Source organism: Protopterus annectens, chromosome 2.part1 (assembly GCF_019279795.1).
Source record: "Protopterus annectens isolate FY-2018-M chromosome 2.part1, PAN1.0, whole genome shotgun sequence".
NCBI classification, from domain to species: Eukaryota; Metazoa; Chordata; order Ceratodontiformes; family Protopteridae; genus Protopterus; species Protopterus annectens.
In genome coordinates, this window is record NC_056729.1 from 444,718,327 (window position 1) to 444,741,944 (window position 23,618).

General features: G+C 38.4%; 1 protein-coding gene across 1 annotated transcript in view; it reads left to right on the top strand.

Annotated features, from left to right (window-relative positions):
- The window catches only part of ARHGAP10 (Rho GTPase activating protein 10), a 2,173,597-nt gene that overhangs the window by 1,328,861 nt on the left and 821,118 nt on the right, over positions 1 to 23,618 (top strand). Inside the window, exon 8 of the mRNA XM_044063456.1 lies at positions 13,585 to 13,714. Coding sequence (XP_043919391.1) covers positions 13,585 to 13,714 — 130 coding nt within the window. The remainder of the gene's footprint in view (positions 1 to 13,584; positions 13,715 to 23,618) is intronic.

Here is a 23,618-nt window from a genome sequence, read left to right on the forward strand (position 1 = left end):
GTAATAGAGAACATATGTTTTGGGAGTGTAATGAGTTGACAGACTTTAAAAAATTCCCTACAGAGTACTCTATCAAAATATTGGTGAACAAATGGGTGTAACTAAGGAAATTATTCTTTTGAGCTGGGACACAGGATCTGAATTTCCTAGATATAGTAAGGCCATGTTAATTTTAATTCTGGTGGCTGCCGCCAAAAGAAAAACGCATTTATTAGAATGGAAATCAAAGTCTAAAACAACTGTATTTGAAGTACTGAATATTGTAACAGAGATAAAAGAACTGGAAGTGGGATTCTTAGAAAAGGGTAGGAGCAAATTACATAGAAATAAATGGAAATTGTGGAAATAATACATGAAAAATAATTTTCTGGAGGAGTTGTGCAACAGAAGGGAAGGCAAGAATTGAGCAATTTATGTAATGCTGGACTGATAATAGTCATACAAAGAAGATGTGGAAAGTAATGTATGTAACTGGGAACAAGTTACTATGTTTTTTTCTTTTATGTAAGTGTATGTTTTCCTGTGTCTTAAGTGATAATTTAATTAAGGTATTAAAAATGGATATAAAATTCTGATATAAAAAAGATCAATTCTTGCACCACCTGCAGGCATCTCGTTTCCATGGAAAAGTACTCAGCAGTAAATCTTTGTAAATTTCACTGAAAAGAATGTACAGTGCCTTCACTTGCAGACTTCTTGACTCTTTGCATATATAAGTAACTTATTCAAACCAAAAGGAATAGACAAACTGAGGAAAAACAAGAAAAGCAAGGGACAAAGTACACTCCACGCAATATCAAAAGTAATGATAATGTAGTTTAATCAAGTAAGGTTAGCGCTTTCGTGCAGGTCAGTGCTTGCACTTCTTCAGACAAAAAAAACACATTGACAAAATCAGTTCAATACCTTCTCTCAACAAATAACCACACCTACCAGGAATCACAAGAGCAATTAAACAATTAAATACAATCAGATACAGTAACCCATGAGTAAACACAAAAAAAAATGTTCTGTTTAAAAATCCATTTAAAACTGGTATGAGTGGTAAAGTATTAGCAGGAATTTCACTAAAACCAAGCCTAAAATCTATTATAAATGTATGTGTCCTGAAAAAAGTAATGGTTAAAAACATGCTCTATCAAAATAATAAATATAGTGTTACACACATTTATATGAGTATATTTAAGGCAGAAGGTATTTAACTGATTTTGTCAATGTGTTTTTTTGTCTGAAGATATATATAAGTATATATAAGTAACTTGTAAAGCCTACTTGCTTACAAAAAACACTTGTTTATTGTTTAAGCCAAAGGCATTAATCTCAACATTCACCCTTGTAAAAAATAAGGTATCATATTTTAATTCTGCATATAACTTGTGCATTTTTATAGAACATCCCCACACAAACCACCCAAGATCACAGCGTCCATCCATCCACCCACCCACAACCCCTTTTTCCCATTTTTACACATGGAGTTAGGGTGTCACCTCAACAGCGACAATCATCAAGAGCCAAAATTCACACTGCCAGGTGGCTAGCGCTGCCAAACTTGCCTTTTTTAAGCCTTTCTTCTCTTGTACTGTAAAGCCTACATTTCTTATGGCTAAAAAAGTAATTGTTAACTTTAATAACTTAACAGTCACTGAAAAGAATCCCCCACATTTAAAATACCTCTGACTGCACACTATGCTAAACTGCTGTATAGCATGCAGGTTATATTATGAAATGATTTATACAAATACTAATAAGAACAAACATTTTTTTGCTTAACAGTTGTTTTTTCCTCCTTTTAGTGTTCTTGTAAACATAAAGTGGGGTAAATGCTTTTGCAGTCTACCCACAAGCTTAACAAAGTCAACAATAATCCAATCTTTTTTGCCACTTTTTCTTGCAAAGCCATACTTCACAAATGTGATAGATGCTTTATAGTCTCACATTTATTCACTCATTTTAGTTTTGATGGTCTTCATCCTGCTCATTCCCATCTTCAAACCCTAGACTCCAGCACAAGTCCAAAGTACTCCTGATACTTCCAGTCAACTCAGGTGCTTTTTTGTTCGTCTCCCAAGCATTTTTCTTTGGAACATTAAAAAAGGTTTCACTGATAAAGTGTCTTCATGGACATTACTTTGAGAAGATTGAGAAGCAGAGTCCCCTTCTGCTTGCTGGCCCACTTTTTGTTGGATAAACTTTTTTTTATTTCCTCCTTAGCCTGTTTTGGATAAAAAAATGTCTCAGATCATCTAGGAAAAAACACTCTGAATACGGCTGGATACAGTAGCTTGAATCTTGCATCTGCTTCTCAACATTCTGTGATTACTGTTATAAATTTGCTTTTCTTCTGTCCAATGTACAGTGAATAATCATTTTCTGGAAACACTGTGCTCTGTCAAATGTTTAATACTATGCCATTCTGCCGCAGTTTAGTCAGGATCAACTCTTTCTGCTGGTATGATTGCATTTTAATAAAATAGGTCTTGGCTGCTTTCTCATGGCCAGATTTGGAGCATACACTCTGTCTCCTTTCAGTTAACGAATCCTGCTGTGCAACACCAGTCTAATTGCTTATTTGTGCTTTTAATAAAATTAATAGAGTCTGTTCCATCCAGTTTTTGTGGTACAGCAAAAAATCTCAATTGTTTTTCTGCTTGCTGTGTCTTTTACTATTTTTTGAAACAGCTCTTCTTGTGAAGCCTCCTACTTGGCCAGCTTTTTCTTCATTTCAGCCTCTGATTTTTGCAGTTTTATCAGTTCATCTGAGTAGCTAGTTAAAGCTTCTTATATTTTTGCAACCTTTTGTTATTTGAGTTGATACAGTCCTTTAATGTTTCATCTATTTTAATTACCTCTGAGTACATTTGATTTATTATACAAACCAAATGCTAACAAGCAGCAAAAATGGGGAAAAAAAAACAGTCGCAACACTTCGCTGGAAACTGAAAACTGTTTTAATGACAAACAGAGTAGCAAATCGACCAACAACTAAGCGCTTTCACCTTGGATTCCTCTGGCATCATCAGAGTTGTAAAAAAACACCAAGCATAACAGCTTAAGTACCCTCATAGGTGAAATAAACAACCAATCACATTCTTTGTACAATTAATGCAAGACACTAACTAGTGAGTAAAGACATATCACTAAAAGCAAGATTTTAAAACAGTAACTGTCATAGAAACAGTAAAAAAACATGGTGAATACGGTTTAAAATGCATTTTAACACAACAAAAGCCTAAGCCCAAATATAAATACAATTACCTATCAAAGTTTATAATTCCAAAAGTGGAACATAAAAAACACTGATATTAATTCAAATTAAACAAGCCCTTTGTTTCAAAATAGGTGTCAGTGATATACTGTCATTAAGTCCTGGTGAAACATTGATATTTAGCCTCATCTGCCATTTACTTTCCCTTGCTGCTACTTCTAATTTAATGTCACCACCCTCTCATTTTGTTGAACCTTGTCTATCACAAAAACGATGAACCTTTTAAAGTTCACACACTTTTATTACTGTGAACAAAAAGAGCATTATGTGACTCGTTATTCTTTAATGCCCTTAAATGTTCGCTAATTCTCTCTCTTAACCTGTGCACAGTTTTTCCAACAGAAAAAGATGTACAAGACACACAGGTGACCAGGTAGACTAACATGGTCATGTTGCAGTTACATTTTCCTGGGCATCTAATAGAGTAATCATAATTCCCTACCGTGACTTGTGGCCATCAATAAACTTACAAAATTTACAGGCACCAGATTTCAACATAAGGGAATGATACCCAGGTTTTGAGTTGGTTTTAAAATTCCCCTCTAAAATCTTCTTAATATTTCTACCCCTACTATAAACTATTCGAGGTTTATTGTCAAGAAGTTCCTTGGTCACTTCACAGAAACAAGTGTCCCAACATCTATTGACAATCGAACATATATTATGGGAATCTGTGTTGTAATGCAAAGCCATCACATCTGTAGTAGTATCTCTAGGTCTGGTTTGTGTCTGGGCAACTGTGATGTTCAGTATGGGGATAAAAGATGTGTTTCTTTTTACCAAAATTTCTTTCTCACTGGATATCCCCTCTCAATGAACATCCCTATTAAAACATATACAGTTCATTGGTAAAGTTCACATCATTGCTTATTAAGCGTGGTAATCTCACCATATGGCCCTTTATTATGCTTTTCAGCTGGTGTCTTGGGTGGCAACTCTTGAAGTGCAACAAGCTATTGGAATAGGTCTTTTTTTCTGAAGATAGTGCTACATAATTCTTGATTTATTTCATTCTTGAACAATTTAATGTCGAAGTAATTAATCTCATCAGATTTCCATGTACTAGTAAACCTAAAAAAATCAGTTGTAGAATTTAAATATTCTACAAATTCATCAGCTTCATCTTCAATCCCTTGCCATAGGATGAGTAAATCATCCAAAAAACGATTGTATAACAACATTTTGTCATAAAAGTGTGACCTAAACACAAATTTCCTTTCCCATTCTAGGAGTACAAGGTTGGCAAATATGGGGGCACACTTGGCCCCCATAGCCACACCTGATATCTGGTGATAAATTTCACCCTCAAGCATCAAAAAATTGTTCTTCAGGACAAGTTCCATGACATCAGTAAGGAACACTATTTTATCAGCTTTTATAGCCTATTCTCCACTTCCTACAGGCAACTGTCTCATATATTCCAGACACCAAATACTAAGCCAACTGTAAATAACCTCTTATAATTCTCAAATCTTACTATTCCATTTCAAGAAACTGTATATTTACTAAAGCAATGCTTTGTTTTGTTTTCTACAAAATGTAACCTAAAATTTTTATTGTATCTGCTTAATCTTTCTCTTCTACAAAATGTAACCTAAATTTTTATTGCAACTACTTAATCTTTGTTTTGTCTTTGAACATACAAATTATTTAAATTGTAAACTGCTGTAATTTTTTGTAACCTTTGTATTGGAGCTTTTCTCCCCTGGACTCCATTGAAAACGGGTTCTTATTGGCCCAATGGACTATCCTGGTTAACCAACTACAAATAAATAAATAAATAGAAATGTGAACTCTTGTGCAAACTCTCCTGAAACATCTCCAAATGTTCAGTGTGTGGAATTACAGAAAATAAATTAATGACATCAGCAGTCAAGAATGAATAGCTGCCTACACTTTTTGCAGTTTTAAGCCTTTCTAAACAGTGCCAGGAGTCCTTCAAGATGTGGTCAGTTTCCCTGACCACGACACTGACCCTTTTGTCAACTAATGCTGCCAGAGGGTCTGTCTTGGATCCTCGAGCTGAAACTATGGGCCTAAATGGTGGATAATGCAGATTTTTTGTGAATCTTGGTTATTCCGAACACTGTAGGTAACTGTAGATTGTCCACACTTAAGTAACCAAATACAGTTTGATCTATGGCATGTGCCTTGAAGTAGAGCATCAGAAAGAAAATAGTCAATTCTCATATATGCTCTGTTTAGCATTTCTAGACACCTTTGAATATGTGCAGCTATCATTCAGTATATTAAACATTTTGGAGACATAATCTATCTGAGTCATTACATCCAGCCCACCGCTCTTGTCGAGCTTCATAAATCTCAGATTTTTATCACTAGCCAAGCTGGTAATAATATTTCTTTCCTCATGAGTCAAGTTTTCACATTTGTGGCTAATAGTTGCCAAAACGTTTATTTAACATTCACATATTCTTTCAAATATTAAAGACTCAGAATTGTTTGGGGGCATAAATGTACTTTTTCTCACCAAAAATTTGATTTATTACTGGAAACCATCTCTGGAAGTAAAGCTGAAGCTTGAACTGCTTTTTGCTGAGCAGCTGCAGAATCTTTCCCAGATGTTTTCCGAATTTTTATTTTTGCTGACATACAGTCATTGTACTTAAATAGCTAATAACTGAATTTTACCCAAAAAACAGTTTCAGTGGGACTTCTTTTTCTCACTTTTGTTTTCAGACTGGGATAACTGAAGTTAAGCTAGAAGTGTTATGCACAAAAGGGATTGGTTACAGATAATGGGCAGTAGTTTAACTGTAATAGCAAATACATTTAAAGAAAAGACTGTGGCAGCATCATGGCATTATGTTAATGTTTGGTTCTAATTGATCTGGGAATTTTTGTACTGTTTTATTAGACTGTTTCATAAAGGGAGATATGAGTGGGAATAATAATCTGATAAAAGAATGCAGGCAGAAGTACAAGCTTGTTTTACAGAGGGGGGATCGACATTACTGATCTCATTTTTGATAATATTTAATAGGGTTCTGGTGGAGGTCTTATGTGTGCTTTTAGCTCTCATGTTGAGCCAGCATAGCAGTGATCCTTATACAAGTCAGTGGAGTTATGTGAATGTACTCAAAATAAAAGTAAATACCCAAACGTAAGGATCACTACTGCAGCATGGGCTCCTTCCCACCACCCGCCTCTCTGGGACCTTTCTTACATTCCTTTACATTTAAGGAAATAAGAGATTATAGAGAAGGAGATACTGTCCTTCTCTTTCCATTTGATTTAATCTGTTTTCTATACCTCCAAAAGAAATAAATATGTCACAGACTGATGTCTGTTTTCAACTAAGCATCCTACTGATGTCCATGGCATGGGAAGGAACTCCATTTGGGATTGTCTGAAGCTCTGGAAGTCAAGCCAGATGGGTAGACATCCACCTATGTTAATTCTTAAGTATTATTGTGAATAAATCAGATGTAATCCTTATTTTTGTACCTTTGAGGTTATGGTAAGTATAGCTCACCATGATAACTTTCCACATTTGTTGTTACATGTGTCTGTCAATGCAGTTTGTTTTCTTCTAAAGTTATTAGTTTGAATTTGTTGTTTTTCTCAGTTTTCTTCTGTAAGAGTTCGATAATGGAGGGGTCCATGAAGAATTTCCACTTCTTCCATTGTTTGGCCTGTTACTTTGAGTTTTTTCTCCATTCACAGGGTCCCCTGATGTCTGCTCTGCCAGCATTCAGTCATCCTGTTTATTCAGTTGGATGTAAAACAGGGATTCCCACATTAGGCAAGAGCCCATTCATTCCTGCCTAACTCGCCCAACTGACTCATTCATTCTGCAGTGGTGAGAGTGGTGGGAATGGGGTGGTAGGGAGTGGGTCACCAGCTTACAAGTCCTGTGGATCATCCTATCCCTTCACTAGTGGATAGAATCTTCCCATAGTGGCTCACTCAGCCACTAGAAGGGAGGGCTCACTAAGCTCCTTTTTGTATTGCCTGCCAAAGGGAACATACCTCTACGTGCTTACTTGGCTACGTGCTTGTGCAGCAGGAACTCATAGCCTCCCGCCCCATGTAGATGACATCTAATGCTCCTCCATGGTGTTACTCAACTTGCAAGCCTCAACTTTCTCTTTCCCTCCCAGATAGGTGAGCCAGAAACAGCTGCTCATTCCCATCCTCCCCATCCAGCTCTATCAGGTGCCCAAGCCAATAATCATACATGGATTGTCTCAGCTGTAGTCATGGCTTTAATCCTGTGTGATACAGGAACTACCCATAATTGAGCTTTAAGGGTGTTGGTAAAACAAGGGCACATGTTGCCAGTAAGCCTCCCAAGTTTTAATGTGGAAGTAGTTTATTCTGTACTCTGACAAACAGTTGGAGGAATATGTCTCTGAGGCTGTACACTCATCCCTTTACTCTAGAACAAGATCTCCAGTTTCATGAATTTAGTTTTAGCTGTACAATGCTCTGCATTCACAATGAGATTGATCTACTAGAGACAAGGAACTTAAATGTAACTTGTGGTGGCTGTTGAATCCAAGATTTATTGTGCCATTCTAAAGTACAATGGTCCCTTAAGGGAGAATCCTAGGAACTCTAACAGCATCCACTATAAATGTGATTTAAATAAAAAAATGTGTTCTCCTACATGAGCATCAGTAACTGCTTTCCCTGTTACCTTTTTTTATTGAATATAACATGTTGCCTGCTTAAACAACCATAAAGTCTAGTTTTGAAGTCCTCTTCTCTGGTCTTTCTCCAGTCTAGTCCCTTAGAAAACTTTATGATATGGGCTGATATCTTCACAAGACTGAAAAAGAATAAGACATGGCCAGGTGAAAACTGGCCTTCAGGATTGCTCTAGAACTTCTGAATAAAGGTAAAGACCTTTTAATAACAAACTGCTTTAAAGTCCATCCACGTATTTGCACTGTACGCATGAAATAACAGTTATGGTAAAAGAATGGGCCTAGATCCAGCTTATCCTCCCAGCTGCTTCTACTTAACTATGACTTTGTCACTTCCATTCTGAATTTATAGATTGGAAAGTTAAAGCACTTTAATGTAATTCTTCTAAGCGTTTAATTTCCAGAAAGAAGAAACATGTGCTGGTATGATCGTTTGGGTCCCCATTACTCAGTTCTGTCGAAGAAGAACAAAATTAAGTTTCATCACTCATTTTTACCATTTGAACTGAAAGTATCAGAATATGCCCGAGAGTGATCAGATATTGCTTTTTTAGCCCATTGGTCTATATTAAATTCTCGAAAGCCGACAATGTCAAATCTGACATTGTCGAATCGAGAATAGTGAAAGTGCAGAACATTGAACGGGTAAACGGAAATCTCTGTAAGGGGAGATTTCTGTTTACTTCAATGTAGTGCGGTTTCAGAGTTGGTATATTTAAGTAGTAGGGGGTGCAGGTGGGCTTGCCCCTGCCTACACCCTTTAGTTTTTTTTTTTGTTGTTTTTTTTTTTAAGAACATTCGATATTTTAACAGTTCGATCACTAAAGATCGACCTTTAGTGATTCGAGCTGTTAAATATTCGATGTTGTAATATAGACCCAGTCATTTAGAGTTCATTTTATATATTCAGCTACACAAAAACAAAACAAGAAGTGTAATTAGGATATTTAGGGGGCCATTTTTGCATCATGCCGTTATTCGAGTTGTAACCTTGAAATCAGGGTCACTGTGGGTCTGTAGCTGGTCTCAGTGTCCATGCACAGTGGATGACTCTGTAAGAGATATTTGGGAGAAGGATGCAAAGGCTTCATTAGTGCCCTGATTAACTCCATGGCATGATGTGAAAGACCTATTTTACACCAGCTATTTGATGTAAAAGAGCAGTGTCTCATGTGATAAGCAGTGCATTATCAGTCCACCTTTAATGGGTAAGCATATCATATATCGCAAAATCAGTGGAAGTGCCAGTAGGTACATTTTGCTTAGTGTTTTGACTGTACAGCTTTTGTAATCTAGAATTATTTAACTGTTAGTCTGTAAAAGATGACGGTTATAGTGAGTCAAAAGCAAAGTTGGGGAGGGAATGGGGGAGCTGTATTGCACACTGTGAAATGATGCCATGGTTCATACGTAAGTACGAGGCAATCCATCTGTAGACCATTTCAAACCTAGCCATAAAGCCCTATTCAAAATTTCCCTCTAGCCTCAAGGAGGGCAAGACAAGACAGACCAGGAGATAATTTGAGTCTGCCCATCCAGTTATGTAGGTGTCCCTTGAAGGTAGCAAGGGTACTACTCTGCTTGATGTAGTGCAAGTTTGTTCCAGAGGTGAGGGTACCTTGGGGTATGAATCTGTCATGCCAGCATGTCTTATCTGCTGATGTAGGTTTAGTTTCTTTAACTAAATATTTGATGTACCATTAGTTCTGCAAAGATGATTAGATCGTGCTGGATCTTTCATGGCATGAAAGACTAGACATAGAGCTTTACGGAGAAGTCTGTAAGAAAATGAGTACAGAGAAAGGGTTGCCAGTCTCTCCTGGTTACCAAGATTTTTGATGCCACTGATCTTTTTTGTTATGAATCTCTGAGGTCTCTCAAGCTGTGCAGTATGTTCAGATAAATACATGGGAAAAGGTGAATTATATTCAGTAATGGTATTTTTATTTTTGTGCTACATTAAAGAAAAGAAACTACAGTATCTGGAGTGGACTTGCATTCTTCCGCAAGTGTTTTGGATTTATTGTCTGATAAGATGTGAGTAAAGAGAATTAAGACTTTTTTTGATCTAGAGGAGATGTTTTTGGAAATTAGAATGGGCAGAGAAAAAGACTTTCATACTGCTGTGGAGACATGATGGTCAAATGATAAGGAATTATCAACAAGACGACCCACATACCGTGCAACAGTGTCTGACTGGAGGGGTGCATCTACTAATTAAGTGAAACTCTATTGTTTACCAAAAGGAACTGTTTCACATTTTTTTTATATTTAATTTGAGACCATTGCCCTTATGTTAGTTCTAAACGTGGTCTAAGTAGTGTTGGAGCAATTGTAAGTCATCTGATGATCAAATAACACCCAATTTACAGTTGTCTGCAAACTTAGTTAACCGTAGGCCAGAAATACTGGCCTGAAGGTCTGAGAAATATATGCCAAATAGGAGAGGGCCCAAAACTGAGCCCTGTAGTATACCACTGGTAACTGTTTTAATTCTTGAGAGTGTCTGTGCTTGATAAAACCCTCTCATATAAGTATGAATGCGTCAGAAGTAGTCCTCTTATACTGCAGTGTTACATTCTTTTATTGAAGATAATGCATCTCTGTGCTGTTTTAAAATTTGAAGGCAGTGTAGAAATTGCTTACTAGGAGGACTGATAATTTGTGTAACTTTATTTATGATAAAATAATTAGGACTTTGAGGTTGTTCTCATTGACATACAGAGGAGAATTTGTATTTAACCTGTGGAATGTCTGTGGATAAACTGCTTAGGTCTTGTTTGGATTTTCTAGGTGTTGATCATCAGTTCACTATACATGCCAGTCATTACACATGCCAGTGCATCTTCTGTAATCCCAGGACACTTTACAGACAGGTAATCCCAGGACACTTTACAGACAGGACTAATAACCTTTCTGAGTTAGAATAGTTGCATTTAAAAATGCATCAGCTTTGTTATTAAAAAAAATTCCTCTTTGATTAGCTTAAAGTATGGCTTGGATATGTGTATGGCGAAGTACACATCTGTGGTTGGGATTTGGGGAATGTGGCTGCTTGATTTGTGGTTGGGATTTTGGGAATGTGGCCCCTTCATTTGTGGTTGGAATTTGGGGAATGTGGCTCATTGATTGGTATCATTATGAGCTGCTGTTTAGTGTATGAATTTATGAATGTGTGAATAAAGATGTTACCCACAACTGGGACACCAATTTGCTCCACTTCAGGGTCTGGCTTCTGATGTAAATCCCTTATCCCACAGTGTTTGGCAGGTGGAAGTCAGAGAGGTTATTGAGGCTGTTAGGGGAGTCTTCCATTCAGCAGGTCTGAACATCCAAGTGATAGGAGCTAACAGGTTGAGAGGAGCAGTATTCTGTGCCTTTCCTGCTGGTCCATGCAGGTCTCTCACACGTGTGTTATGATTTGGGCCGCCATTATTCCATAGGTAAGGTGCATGAGTCTACTACAAGTGTGCATCATGACCTTGTGAAGGGCTAGACTGTGGCCCAGGACTGGCCATTCATGTAGGTCCTTAAAGGAGTGCCATATCCCAGTCTTACTTTGAAGAACCCTTCACCTGTATGGGATTTCACTTGTATAGCTGACAGGTACTCTGCCATCATTTAAGCCTGCTTGCTCACCAGTGTTGAAATTTGTTTCTGGCAAATGTTCTTTCACACAGCTGTCACTTCTGTATGTAGGATGTGAGACATTCATGCCATTACATATATTGAGCCATATTTGTTTATTCACAATGACAGGGAGTCTCTCAGAATTAACCCTTGTCTTCTTCCTAAAGCACTTTCAGAATTGTCCTTGAATCAAGTGTCTCCCTCCTGTTTTTCTTCTTGGGGACAAAATGAGGAATGAGATAGGCTTTCACATCCTGAATGTACACCATGAGCACAAATACCTGAAGCTACTTGTATGAGTTCAGGAATTTGTCTTGCACCAGGGAAGGAAGAACTCCTTATTGCCAAGCAGACATTTTCCAAATGGACTGACAACTCTTTTTTTTTTCCCTCCCAGTCAGATAGCTAACCACCCACTGTCAAATGCTATGGCCAAAGTTCATTGTAGCAGGAGGGTAGCTGCCTACATTGTTTATTGCAGTAATGTCTCCATTGTAGATATCTGTGCCATAGCCACTTGTTTTTCACTACACACTTGCACCAAGCATTATTGCCCCAGCTGTGTCCATGGAATGGTGGGAGGGGTCAGGGCTTTGGATTTATTTGCAAAATCTATATTGTAGAACTCAACTGTCTGGACTCTGTACTGTTTGTGTCCTCCCTCTCCTTCCACACTAGTGGTTATTACTTGGGATTCAGCCCAACAAAGGACCTATCCAGCAGGGTCCTTACCATTAGTTGTCACAGAAATGGTATTACTATACAAGTTAACCTACAAGGGAACCTTCTTCAATGGAACAGGAATACCCAACCTCCACCCCCTTTTGATATGCTTCTTTTTCACCAATTAGAGTTTCCTGTAGGCTCAACAAGTACATACTTAAATATTATTTTTAGTTAGGTGTCAGATTTTTATTGTCATTGCTTGATCTGCAGGAATGTGCTCACATGTAACATTGGAGTGAATTAGTAGGGTCAAGGTAATGTATGCTTATATAACTGGTGCATTCCACTATGGCATATTGTTGGCACAGGCATGTGCATCCCCATATACAGGATTTTCCAAAGCTTTCATAAATAGTGGTTGGTGGAGGAAAATAAATTATTTAAAGCTCCTTCAATGAAAAATCAAGAATAGTTCAACAGTGTATGGTACAGGTGTATACTGGGTTTCTGAGAAAAATTCCCAAGACACATTATTTTACAGTTTTGATTTAGATGTTAAAATGTGCTTGCCCGAGCTCTAGCTTTTGATTGATTATGAAATTCAAAACTAACAGAATGGGGGTGTTATAGTCTTGGTATGCAGCATTTTGGTGCCAGGTTGTAAGGATTCTCTTAATTTCTTTCCAGGAATACTGTAACTCTGTGTGCTTGCATGTCAGCATATAAGAGGTACATACCTTCTCATACATGCAGTAAGTGGTGTGGGTTCATTCACTAAGAGTGCTTGTGTTAGAGGATCAGTCAGAGAGGTTGCTGAACATTTGATGGCCTGTTCTCCACACTGGAATTCCGTCATTGGGATGTTTGAGATGAGACCATACTAAATTACTAACAGTGGAGGCTGGATGTACAGCTTTGCAGCCATCCTTTGCATGCCTGTTCATGTGCAGACATTCTAAAGAGTAAATGCATGACTCCCTGTTAATGTAATCATACATGCAGAAAATTAGGATAGCGTTATCGCTATGTATATCGACAGTAAATAGGGGGTAGACAGCAAACCATAGATTGAGGTAGAGCTCTGCTGGGTAAACTGCTTCCAAAAGTTTGCTCCATACAAAACTGAGTTCTCTTCTGGCTGTTAGTCACAGTTATATTCATGATATTTGCCTTAACCTTTGTAACCAGCATTGCCAATCTGTGATTGTATTATTATCCTAACACCTAAACTCTCCTTACCAGTTGCAGATTGGATTTTAAATGTCTGTTATGACAATGTTGTATTTTCATAAGTGAATGGATAACAAAGCACATTGTCTGCTTAATTTTTAATGATTCATGTTTTATTTTAAGACAAGAAACCGCTTTGAAGGTACCAGGTCTGAGGTACTAGAGCTTATGAAAAAAATCAGAAAATCCCCAGAGGAACATAAAAAAGCAAGTCCTTTTGCAATTGAAGATTATGTTTATATCCAGGAAAAACGTAAGTGATTTGTTGGGAATGCCATTCACTGTTTTGATAGCTTTGATTTAGTAAGAATGTTAAAATGTATTACATTCTATCACATTTGAGTTCACATTTCTTAAGTTGTGCTTCCTGTTTCTTTTAATTTCATTAAGAATTTTCTCTTACTGCTACTTCTAGGAAATTTGCCATTGTTACTCTGTGCAAGTAATTTGTATTTTTTTTCACCCTATTTGCAGAGTTCACACAGTGTCTCCAATTTCCTACACTAACTGGCTTGCTTATTCCTCTTTCTGGGAAAGAGACCAGAGCAGAAGTCCTAAGGCCCATTCATTCCCTGTCTAGAGAGACTAACCAGCCCTTTTGTTCCCCTCAGAGTTGGGAGTTGGGTGTCAGGGAATGGGCCAGTCTGACAGTTTGCAGACTCTTCCACTGTGGACCTAACTCCCTTCTATTAATAGCATCTAAGCTCTACTAATGCTGCTTGCATGAGAGTGCATACATACTGCTCTGCATGGAAACTCTCTGCCTATGTGGCACACTGATGTGGTTCCTGTGGGTGACACAGTTATGTTCTTGGAGGTGTTGCCAGTCCAGTTAGATGACCTGGCTTCCTCACTCCAGAATGGGTGACCAGTACCAGAACTCCCTGCCATCCCTCATCTGCCCAGCCCCATACTGCTAATCAAACACAAATAGCCTGGGTCATAGTTGGGGCTTTGTCCCTCAACACCAGAGGTTCAGGGCAACTTTGTCTCTATGCTTTTTATTACTCTTCTGCTTTACTACAGCAGACATGTAGCTTTTTTCATGTTGAAGGCATATAAAACTTACATAAAGTAGCTCAGCGCCCAAAAGGAAAAAGTCCTAAGTCTTGACTAAGACCTATGACACCTACATTCAGGCAGAGCTGATACCTGATGAGTCAGCTGAAGGATGGAAATGAGTGATATTTTGCCATCTTACCTCTACAAGGTTGGAGAAAGGGAAGGATTTTTTTTGGCTAAGAATACAGCCTGCACTGAAGGCCAGGGACTCCAGCAGTGCCAGATAAAAGCAGGTGTGAATGTTCCATCTGCACCCAAGTTCCACAAATTCTTGTACCAGGTCCATTCTTATTCTCCATGTATATGCTTCCAGTAGGTGATCTCATTAGAAGGAAATGTCTTAAATAGATTGTTATGCTGATGATACTTGGCTTCTTGGCTTTACTTCTCCTTTTCTCTGGAACAGAGTGTGTTTTACTAATTCATAGCGTAACGACTTGGAATGCATCCAGTGTAAGATGTCTGTTGGTTAAATGTGGATTAATGCTAGCAAAACCATATAACATAATAAACATGATCAGTTCATCTCCTTTTACCAGTCTTAAACTTCACACCGTTTGTATCAGTATGCAATGAAGAATGATTTGGGCGGCCGCAGTGGTGCAGCAGTTAGCATTGCCACCTCACAGCAAGAGGTTCTCTGGTTCGATCCTCTGCTGGGGTGCCTTCTGTGCAGAGTCTGCATGTCCTCCCTGTGGTTGTGTGGGTTTCCTCTGGGTGCTCCGGTTTCTTCCCACATCCCAAAGACATGCTGTAGGTGGATTGGACACTCTAAATTGGCCCTAGGCATGAGTACGTGTGTGCCTTCTGTGGAAGGTTGGGCGCCGAGCTGGCAACTCAACACCGTAAAAATCCCACTGTCAATCATGAGCAGACAGGTGATCTGCTGTGGCAACCCCTAACCAGGAAAAAGCCGACGGAAGAAGAAGATGCAATGAAGAATGATGATAGGTACATTTAACATTCATATCAATTATGTCATGTGCAATAACCTGCATTTTAGAAAGCATAGTGTGACTTCTAGCTAAACAGATGTACATGTTAGAATATAAAATTGGTAATCAATTTGTAGATCTCCTGTTCCCCTTAAAGGTGAGCCTTGTTTTCTGCAGAGTACATCATTTCTAAGTTAGGATAAGCTTTTTGTAATATTTTAGCATCACAATGGCAAAAAGGCTCCAATATGTCCCTGGAGATGTAAATTTTTCCATTATGGTTAGTTCCACATAAGCCTTTAAAATGCATTGCATGTACTGAATACATTCATTAGCTTTGTTATAATCATACTAGCTTCATATTTGTGTTCCTTTACCCAAAATAACAAAAATACAAGATCCTTTTGTAGTAAAGAAATGTTTTTCATAGTAGTTTTACTTTGTGGAAAAATAACTAAATCATATGCCTAAGCTGTCATGGAAGTGGTTTATTGTATAGCAGGCAAGTCATGAAGAACTGACAAGAAGAACACAACTTAGGGAGGGAAGAAAGTGATAAAGATCCAGAAGGTTTTGTTTACAGTATTTTAAGTACCAACATACTGGAAGACAGCTGTGGTGGCTGTAATACTTAAAGATGATCACTAAGGGCTTTTCATCCAGAAAAAAGGAGGCCATTTTCCCACTGTACTCATCCCTCATTAGACTCATTATAGAACACAATGCCTCGTTTGGTATGTACTTCTCAAGACATCTGCAATAACTGGAAAGGCCACTGAAATACCTCACTAAAAGAATCACAGGCCTAAAGCAGATGCCCTATGTTGACCATCTAAAAAAACTCCAGCTATACTCTGCCGCATATTGTCTACTCAGAAGCGATCTCTGCTTAACATACAAGGTCTTTTCAAACCCAGAGCTGTTGGACATGCTACACTTAAAGAAATCCCAATCCCTCAAATCCACACGCACCAGGGATCTAAAACTTGTCATCACAATGAACAAAAAATGCTGGAGGGATAGGTTCCTGACTCATAGACTCCCCAGAATCTGGAATAGACTGCCCATACATGTCAAGAAGAGCGCCTCTTTGGCTGTCTTCAAAAGAAACCTTGATGATTGGATGGGAGATAGGAAATTCACCCCAGGGATCACGTCAGTCACCCTGCTAGACAGGGGTCCAGGGAAGTAAATATTGTGGGAAGAAATAGCCAGGGAATTGTTATGGCTAGGCTTGTATAGGCCCTAGGGCCACAATAGCCTAGTACCAACCTATGAACCTATGGTAAAGACACATCAGATCCAGCTTCACATAGGCCCATGTTGATTCTAAACCATGATTATAAAGTGTATTTATTTTATTTTATTTTATTTTACATTTGTTGACCAGGCTAGTCCAACTGGTTATATGTCCATTTTCAGTAGAGGCCCGGGGAGATAAGCTCCACTAAGCAGATAATACACCTCACAGATAATAGCAATACCAGGTACAGTACAATTTTAAGACTAGAATGCAATTTTTGCCTAGCAGCTTAGTAATCATATAACTAACATGTTATAAAAAGAAAGAAAAACAAGTATTTATAAAGTAGAAACATGTTCATACAGTAGACATCTTGCTATTCATACAGTAGAAAGCTTGCTATTTAAGTTAATGCTCTGTAGAGGTTCCTAAGAAAGACTTAAGTTAAAAATTGATTTTAGGTAACTTACAGATCCTACTGACAGAGGTTCATGAGAGAGGTAGACTTAGAGCAGCAATAGAGAGAAGTATACAGTGGACATAGCTGGAATGGGATTATTAGTCTGGATTAGTACATGGGCATAGCCATTGAGTTTTAAGGTATACTTTTAAGTTGCTTTTTGAAAAGTAATGTTGAAGAAAGAGATGAGATTTCACTGGGAAGCCGGTTCCAGGTTTTTCCTACTGAGTTGAAGAACAGTGAATCCCCAGCCTTATTGTTGGATTTATGCATGGCTACTAGTAATTTATCTGCTGAGCGTAGAGTTGTAAGATTTTTGTAGGGAGTGATGAGGCTAGTGAGTATTGGGAGCATTACTAGGATGATAAAGGATCTTGTGGGTGACAATAAGTTGGTGAAATTTAAGCTGATTTTGCAGTTCGAGCCAGCCTAGCTGTTTTAGATTGCGACAATGGTGGGTGCTAAATTGGGAGCCAGTAGCAAATCTGGCAACATTGTTATAGGAGGTTGCCATTTTGTTGAGGTTGTTTTTGGATAGATTGGTATAAATGGGTGAGGCATAGAGGAGGGTGGAGATAAGAAGGGTGTGGACAATAGTAGTTCTAGCTAAAGGAGTAAGGAAAGGTTTAATCCTGTATAGGGAGCCTAGTTTTCTGTTAACTGATGTAATTATAGTGTTGATGTGTGTGCCAAAGTTAAGGTTGTGGTCAATTACACCTAAGAGTATGGTGGTTGGGTCGGGAGATATGACAGTGCCATTATTGGATATAACCGTGAAGTATATTTGGGAGGAATTTTGTGTAGGAGTGAAGAGCAATAATTTAGTTTTTTTGGGGTTCAGGAGGAGGCAGCGTTGTAGGGACCAGTTTTCTACTATGTTAAACACTTTTTGGGTGAGGGCCTGTAGTTCAGCTGAAGGAGTAGTGGAACATATTAATGTGGAATCATCTGCATATTGAATGCAGGTAGCTTGAGGAAGTTTTACATTTAGATCCCAGACGTGTACATGTCTATAACAGCTAAAAGAATGACAGAGGTGATGCCAAAATTGATAGATGTGGATCACTGTGATTTTTTGATGGGGAGGTGAATATTTGAAAACATTAATAGAAAACTGATGATCCAGAAGGAATCTGAATGTAAGAAAATACCACTGTTGTTGGTGGGTTAGTCAACAGAGTAAGCTGGGATTTTATGAGTAGGGCACTGGAAGCATTTGCATTCCCTGATAAAATTATAAGGTTGATTAGGAGGCTATATGAGGAATTAGAGGTGAAAATGTGTGTGTGTGGGGGAGGGTACTCTCTGATAAGTTCTGTTTGAACAGAAGAACCAAGCAGGGGTCTCCTCTTTCCCCTTTGTTATCTGCATTATATTTAGAACCACTCATAAAAAATAAGGGACTCAGAAATTCAAGGATATAACTGGTATGGTAATCTGGAAAAGCTGACTTTATTTGCAGATGAGATTTGCAGCTGATATTATTTTGTACCTGTTAAAACTAGATGAGGGCATTTCAGTATTGTGGCTCATTTGAGATAATTTCAGGTCTTTTCAGGATACAAAATTAATAAAGATGAAATAAAGGAACAGGAGTAAAACATGTACTCACGCACACATTTTTCACCAATACCCATATTTATGGTGACATGATAAAACGAAGTGCTTAGGAGTATGGGTTAAAAAGGATTCTATTATAGCAGCTAAGGCTATGTGGGAAGAGACTAAACAAAAGATAATACAAAAACTGAGAAAATGGAAGCTCTGTTTTATGGATTTGGATAGCAAGATAGTTTTATACACAGATCAGGCATATTTTTATCAACTTAAAGAGAAGTTATGGACAGCAATTGATAAAGACTTGACGGGTTTTATCTGGGATGGGAAGAGGGGGATACATTGATCCTTCTAATAGAAGAAGATGGTTTGAAATTACCTGATTTGAGGGGGTATTTCAGAGCTACACAGTTATGGCTCCTATACCTAGCACAAGAAGAAAGCTATAATTCAAAGTGGAAATGGATGATGATGATGAAACAGGTGGGAAGCTCAAGAAACAAGAGATTTTGAATTCAGATCCTTAAGGCGAACAATGAGAACTTTGAAGAATATTATATTCATAAAGTAACAGAAAGTATTCTAAGAAAGAAACCAACACAGGAATGGAGAAAGGAGATTCTGCTGATAGGGATGACTGTAATTAAGGGTACAGAGAATAGGCAAGAGGGGGCTGGAATTTACTGGAGAAAACTGACAAAGGAACCAAGGTATTGGGAACAAATAAAGAAGGAAAGGTAATAGAATGGGAAGAGGTCATGAATACATTTGGACTGCATGCTAAAGATTGCCTTCCCTATCAAGGGTTGATATCAGAGTGCAGACAAAGAGAAAGGGATAGGGGAATCCTAAATGAAAGACTTCAATGGTAGATTTTTATAGTAGAATGTAGAACAGAAATTGTTCATAAAAATATTGCATGATAATTTTATTAATCAATCAGAGAAGGTTAGAAAGGATTGGAAAAAGAAAATGGACAATCAATCCACAAAAAACAATGGGAGGATGTATGTATCACTCCCAAATATGCAACAAAGTCTAGAAGATTTAGAAATTTGGTTCAGAAGTGTTTGCATAGGTATCCAATATCCCAAGCAGACTCCAAAGAATTTTTCCCCTGGTAGATTGTAAATGTTGGAGGTGTGATGGGGAAGACTGATGTAATTGGGAACTTATTTTTGGGAGTGCAATGAATTGGCAGACATTAAAATTTCCCTGCAGACTTCTCTATCAGAAGTACTAGGTGAACAAATTTGTGTAACTAAGGAAATGATTTTTTTCAGTTGTGTTACATTATTGGAATTGCCTAGACATATTAAAGCTTTGCTGAGTTTAATTCTGGTGGCTGCCAAAAAAAATACAATTACTAGAAAAGGGAAATCAAAGTCTTAAACCGACCACACTAGAAGAATTGGAAGTGGGATCCTTTGAAAAGGGTAGGAAGAAATTACATTGAAAAATAATCAGAATTGTGGGAGCAATACACACAGAATAATGTTTTAGACAAGGAATTAAGTTTAAGAGAAGACAGGACTAGGATGAGCCATGTAATGTTCTGTATAGAAGATTATATGTGCTGTATTGTTTGCAGATAAAAATATTTCAATATGATTTAGTTTCATTTAAATAAATGTATGATTGCCTATGTCATAAGTGATAATTCAGTAACGATACTTCTTGTTTAAAAAGAACGAACAAATCTTAGAGCCTTATTGCCATTAATTCAGTGGTCATCTGTTTCCTGATACTGTTTCAGATGCCTTTCTAAATACTTTGTATTTGTTTAGGACAGGAGCACACCTTTCTTATGTTATTGGTGGTGCAACTTTACTTACATCAAGTACAGACGGAGACTTTACAACAAATCAGATATATCTTCTCTCAGCCCTTTCAAAAACTAAGAATACTTAATCCGTGGACCCTGACAACATACTAGGTGTCCTGATTATCAGTGCCAAATATGGCATTTATGAGCCCTTACCTAAACTCTTTAATCTTAGCCTCTACACTTGTAACATTCCTGAAAATATCTATTGCAATTTTGGTCCACTATAAAAAAAAAACAAAAAACTTGCAATTCCAGTCAGTCATCCACACCTACACCTTCAGCCTCTAACAATAATGAAAGTAGAGGCTCACAGTTCAACTCATTCTTCAGTAAGTTTGTACACACACTCACCACATCCCATCTCATTACACCTTCCACTATCCCAGCTACAACTTGTGATTCCCGTGACACACACCACCAGTACTAACTTCCACAATAAAAACGTTGCTCTCTAAACTTAAACCCTCTACATTTTCTGCTGATAACCTACCTACAGAATTCTTAAAGCTTGCAACACATACTATTGCCTAACCCGTCTCTATCCTAATGAATCGGTCTGTCTCTGAACACTACATTCCCTTAACCTGGAAAATTTCTTACATTATACCTGTACATAAAAGTTGGCAAATCCACAGAATTCTCAGACTGCAGACCCATAGCTATTTTATTGCCGCTATCCAAAACATTAGAAAAATGTCCACAAGTAACTATTAAACTACCTATTGTCTAATAACCTTCTTGTCAACACACAACATGGTTTTCACCCATACGACAGCTGCCCTCCTAAGTTTCACTAACACCATCAACCACTACAGAAATGAAGGGAAACTTGTATCTTCAGTATTCTTGGACTTGTCCAAAGTCTTTGATACTGTCTCCCACCAAAAACTTCTCACCCAACATTCTACCTTAAAATTTAGCCACTCTTCAATTACATGGCTCCATAGTAACTTAACCAACTGACAACAAGCTGTCAAGTGGTAACAACACCACACGTCCTTACAAGTTGTTAACTTGGGGGTACTGCAAGGCTCAGTTCTAGGTCCTGTACTCTTTAGTATCTTTACCAGCAGACTCTACCCTAGTCCACTGGCCTTTGTCATTCAATATGCTGATGTCTCTAATCTTATCTACATGGCACCTTTCCTAAAACAACTAGAAACTCTAATATAAATACTTCTTAGCTGTAAAATCCTGGATGTTCATCGTGTTACCCTGCTGCAGTCATCACACTTGGGTTATCCTGTCGTCAGGTGGTCCCGCAGTCAGCCGGATTTCCAAAGTCTTGGCCCGACGTCGGTTGCTGTCGCCTCATCCCTGACGTCAGTGCGCCAGGGGTATATATATAGCAACCGACGCCATTTTCTTCAGTCTTTCTTGCCACGTGGTGCCCGAAGAAGAAGCAGTTCGCAAGTGCCAGTCGGCCGACTCCTGAGATTTTCGAATTCGAATTTCAGACCGAAGTCTTCTATAAAGCTAAGTACCCCATTGGGGAAACTTTTCATGCCTCAGACCAATGTCAGAAAAAGTTAACAATTGTATTTTTTGTGGGAAGCAAATACCTCATAAGGATTTTCATTCTTATTGCATACCTTGCCTAGGCCCTGATCACAACGTTACTTCTTGTCGTTTTTGTGCTAGATTTAATAAATGTACTACTAAAAGACGATTTGTTTTCGCACAACACTTTTTTGGTAGAAAATTTAATTACACCATGCCGTCGGAGCTACCAACTACCGGCGTGCACAAAAAGTGCAGGGACAAGGACCGACAGCCCAGGCCTAAGCCCGATTCCGAGGCCTCAGTTGATCCGGTCTCCGGTTCTCTGGTTATCAGTGAGGCTCCGACGCAGCCTCTGACTACCGCAGTTCTGGAACCCGAGACTGCTACAGATATTTTGACGGAATGTACTAGGCCGACACAGCCTTTTACTTCAGGCCCTTCCGACGATTTACCTTCCAAGGACGTCGGTGCTTCTGAAACGCCATCTGTTTCTGAAGGCGTTTTCAGACCAACGACTCTTACAGTCAAAATGTTTTCCAAATCGAAGACTCCTTCTAAATTGAAAAAGGCTTCACTTCAGTCTCCTGTTCAAGGCCCTATGCCTAAAGAAACAGATGCTCAAGATGGCTGAAGATTTGTTTTCTCTTATCAGGGGTTCTCAGCCTCCTCCTGACAAAAGGCTTAGACAAGAGGAAGATTCTGCTTCCTCTGAACAACTGTATATTTCTTCGGATTCCTCTGAGAACCAAGACTGTTCCTTCTCTCCTTATGAAGATTATGATGCTGAGGACTCTATTCCCTCAGCTTCCCCTCCAGAAGATTACTCTTTTGGGGAAACTTTACACACTATGAGGGAACATTTTCACTGGGAAGGTCAGGATTACTCTGATTCCAAGAAAAGGCTCAGAGAGTTTCTTTTACTCCCCCAACACAGACCCCTAGCCATCCCTCCTGTTTTGGACATTGTGGATGATGTCTATTTAGAATCCAGTTTCAACCCTGACTCTCTACCTCCTGCCAAGCCTGACAGATACTACAGAGTACCTGATTCCCACAAATTCCTTTACAGGGTCCCAAGGGGGCTAAGGCTTCCATGGCTAAAAATCCAGTACCTTCTGAAAGGGATTCAAGAGCACTAGACAGATGGGGGAAAAAGGTTTACACCTCAGCCACTTTAGCTATGAGAGCACTAAACTGTCAATTTCATATGCTTAAGTATCAGCAATTTCTGATCTCTCATTTAAAACAAAAGATAACCACCCTCCCTCAACAATCTTTATTGAAAGAAGTACAGGATTTGTTGCACGCCACCGAACAGGTGGGCAAACATACCTTACAATGTGGATATGATTCTTTAGAGGTCTCCTGCAGAGCAGCTTTCACTGTATCAGTTATACGTAGGCATGCCTGGTTAAAGGAACAAAGTCTGCCTGATCATGTTAAAGCAAAACTACTAGATGCTCCCTTACAGCAGGATGCTCTTTTGGGTGTAAAAGCAGAAGAAGTTTTAAAGAAAATGGAAGATAAGGCAGAATCAGTGCAGACAGTCAAAGATTTGCTACAAGTACA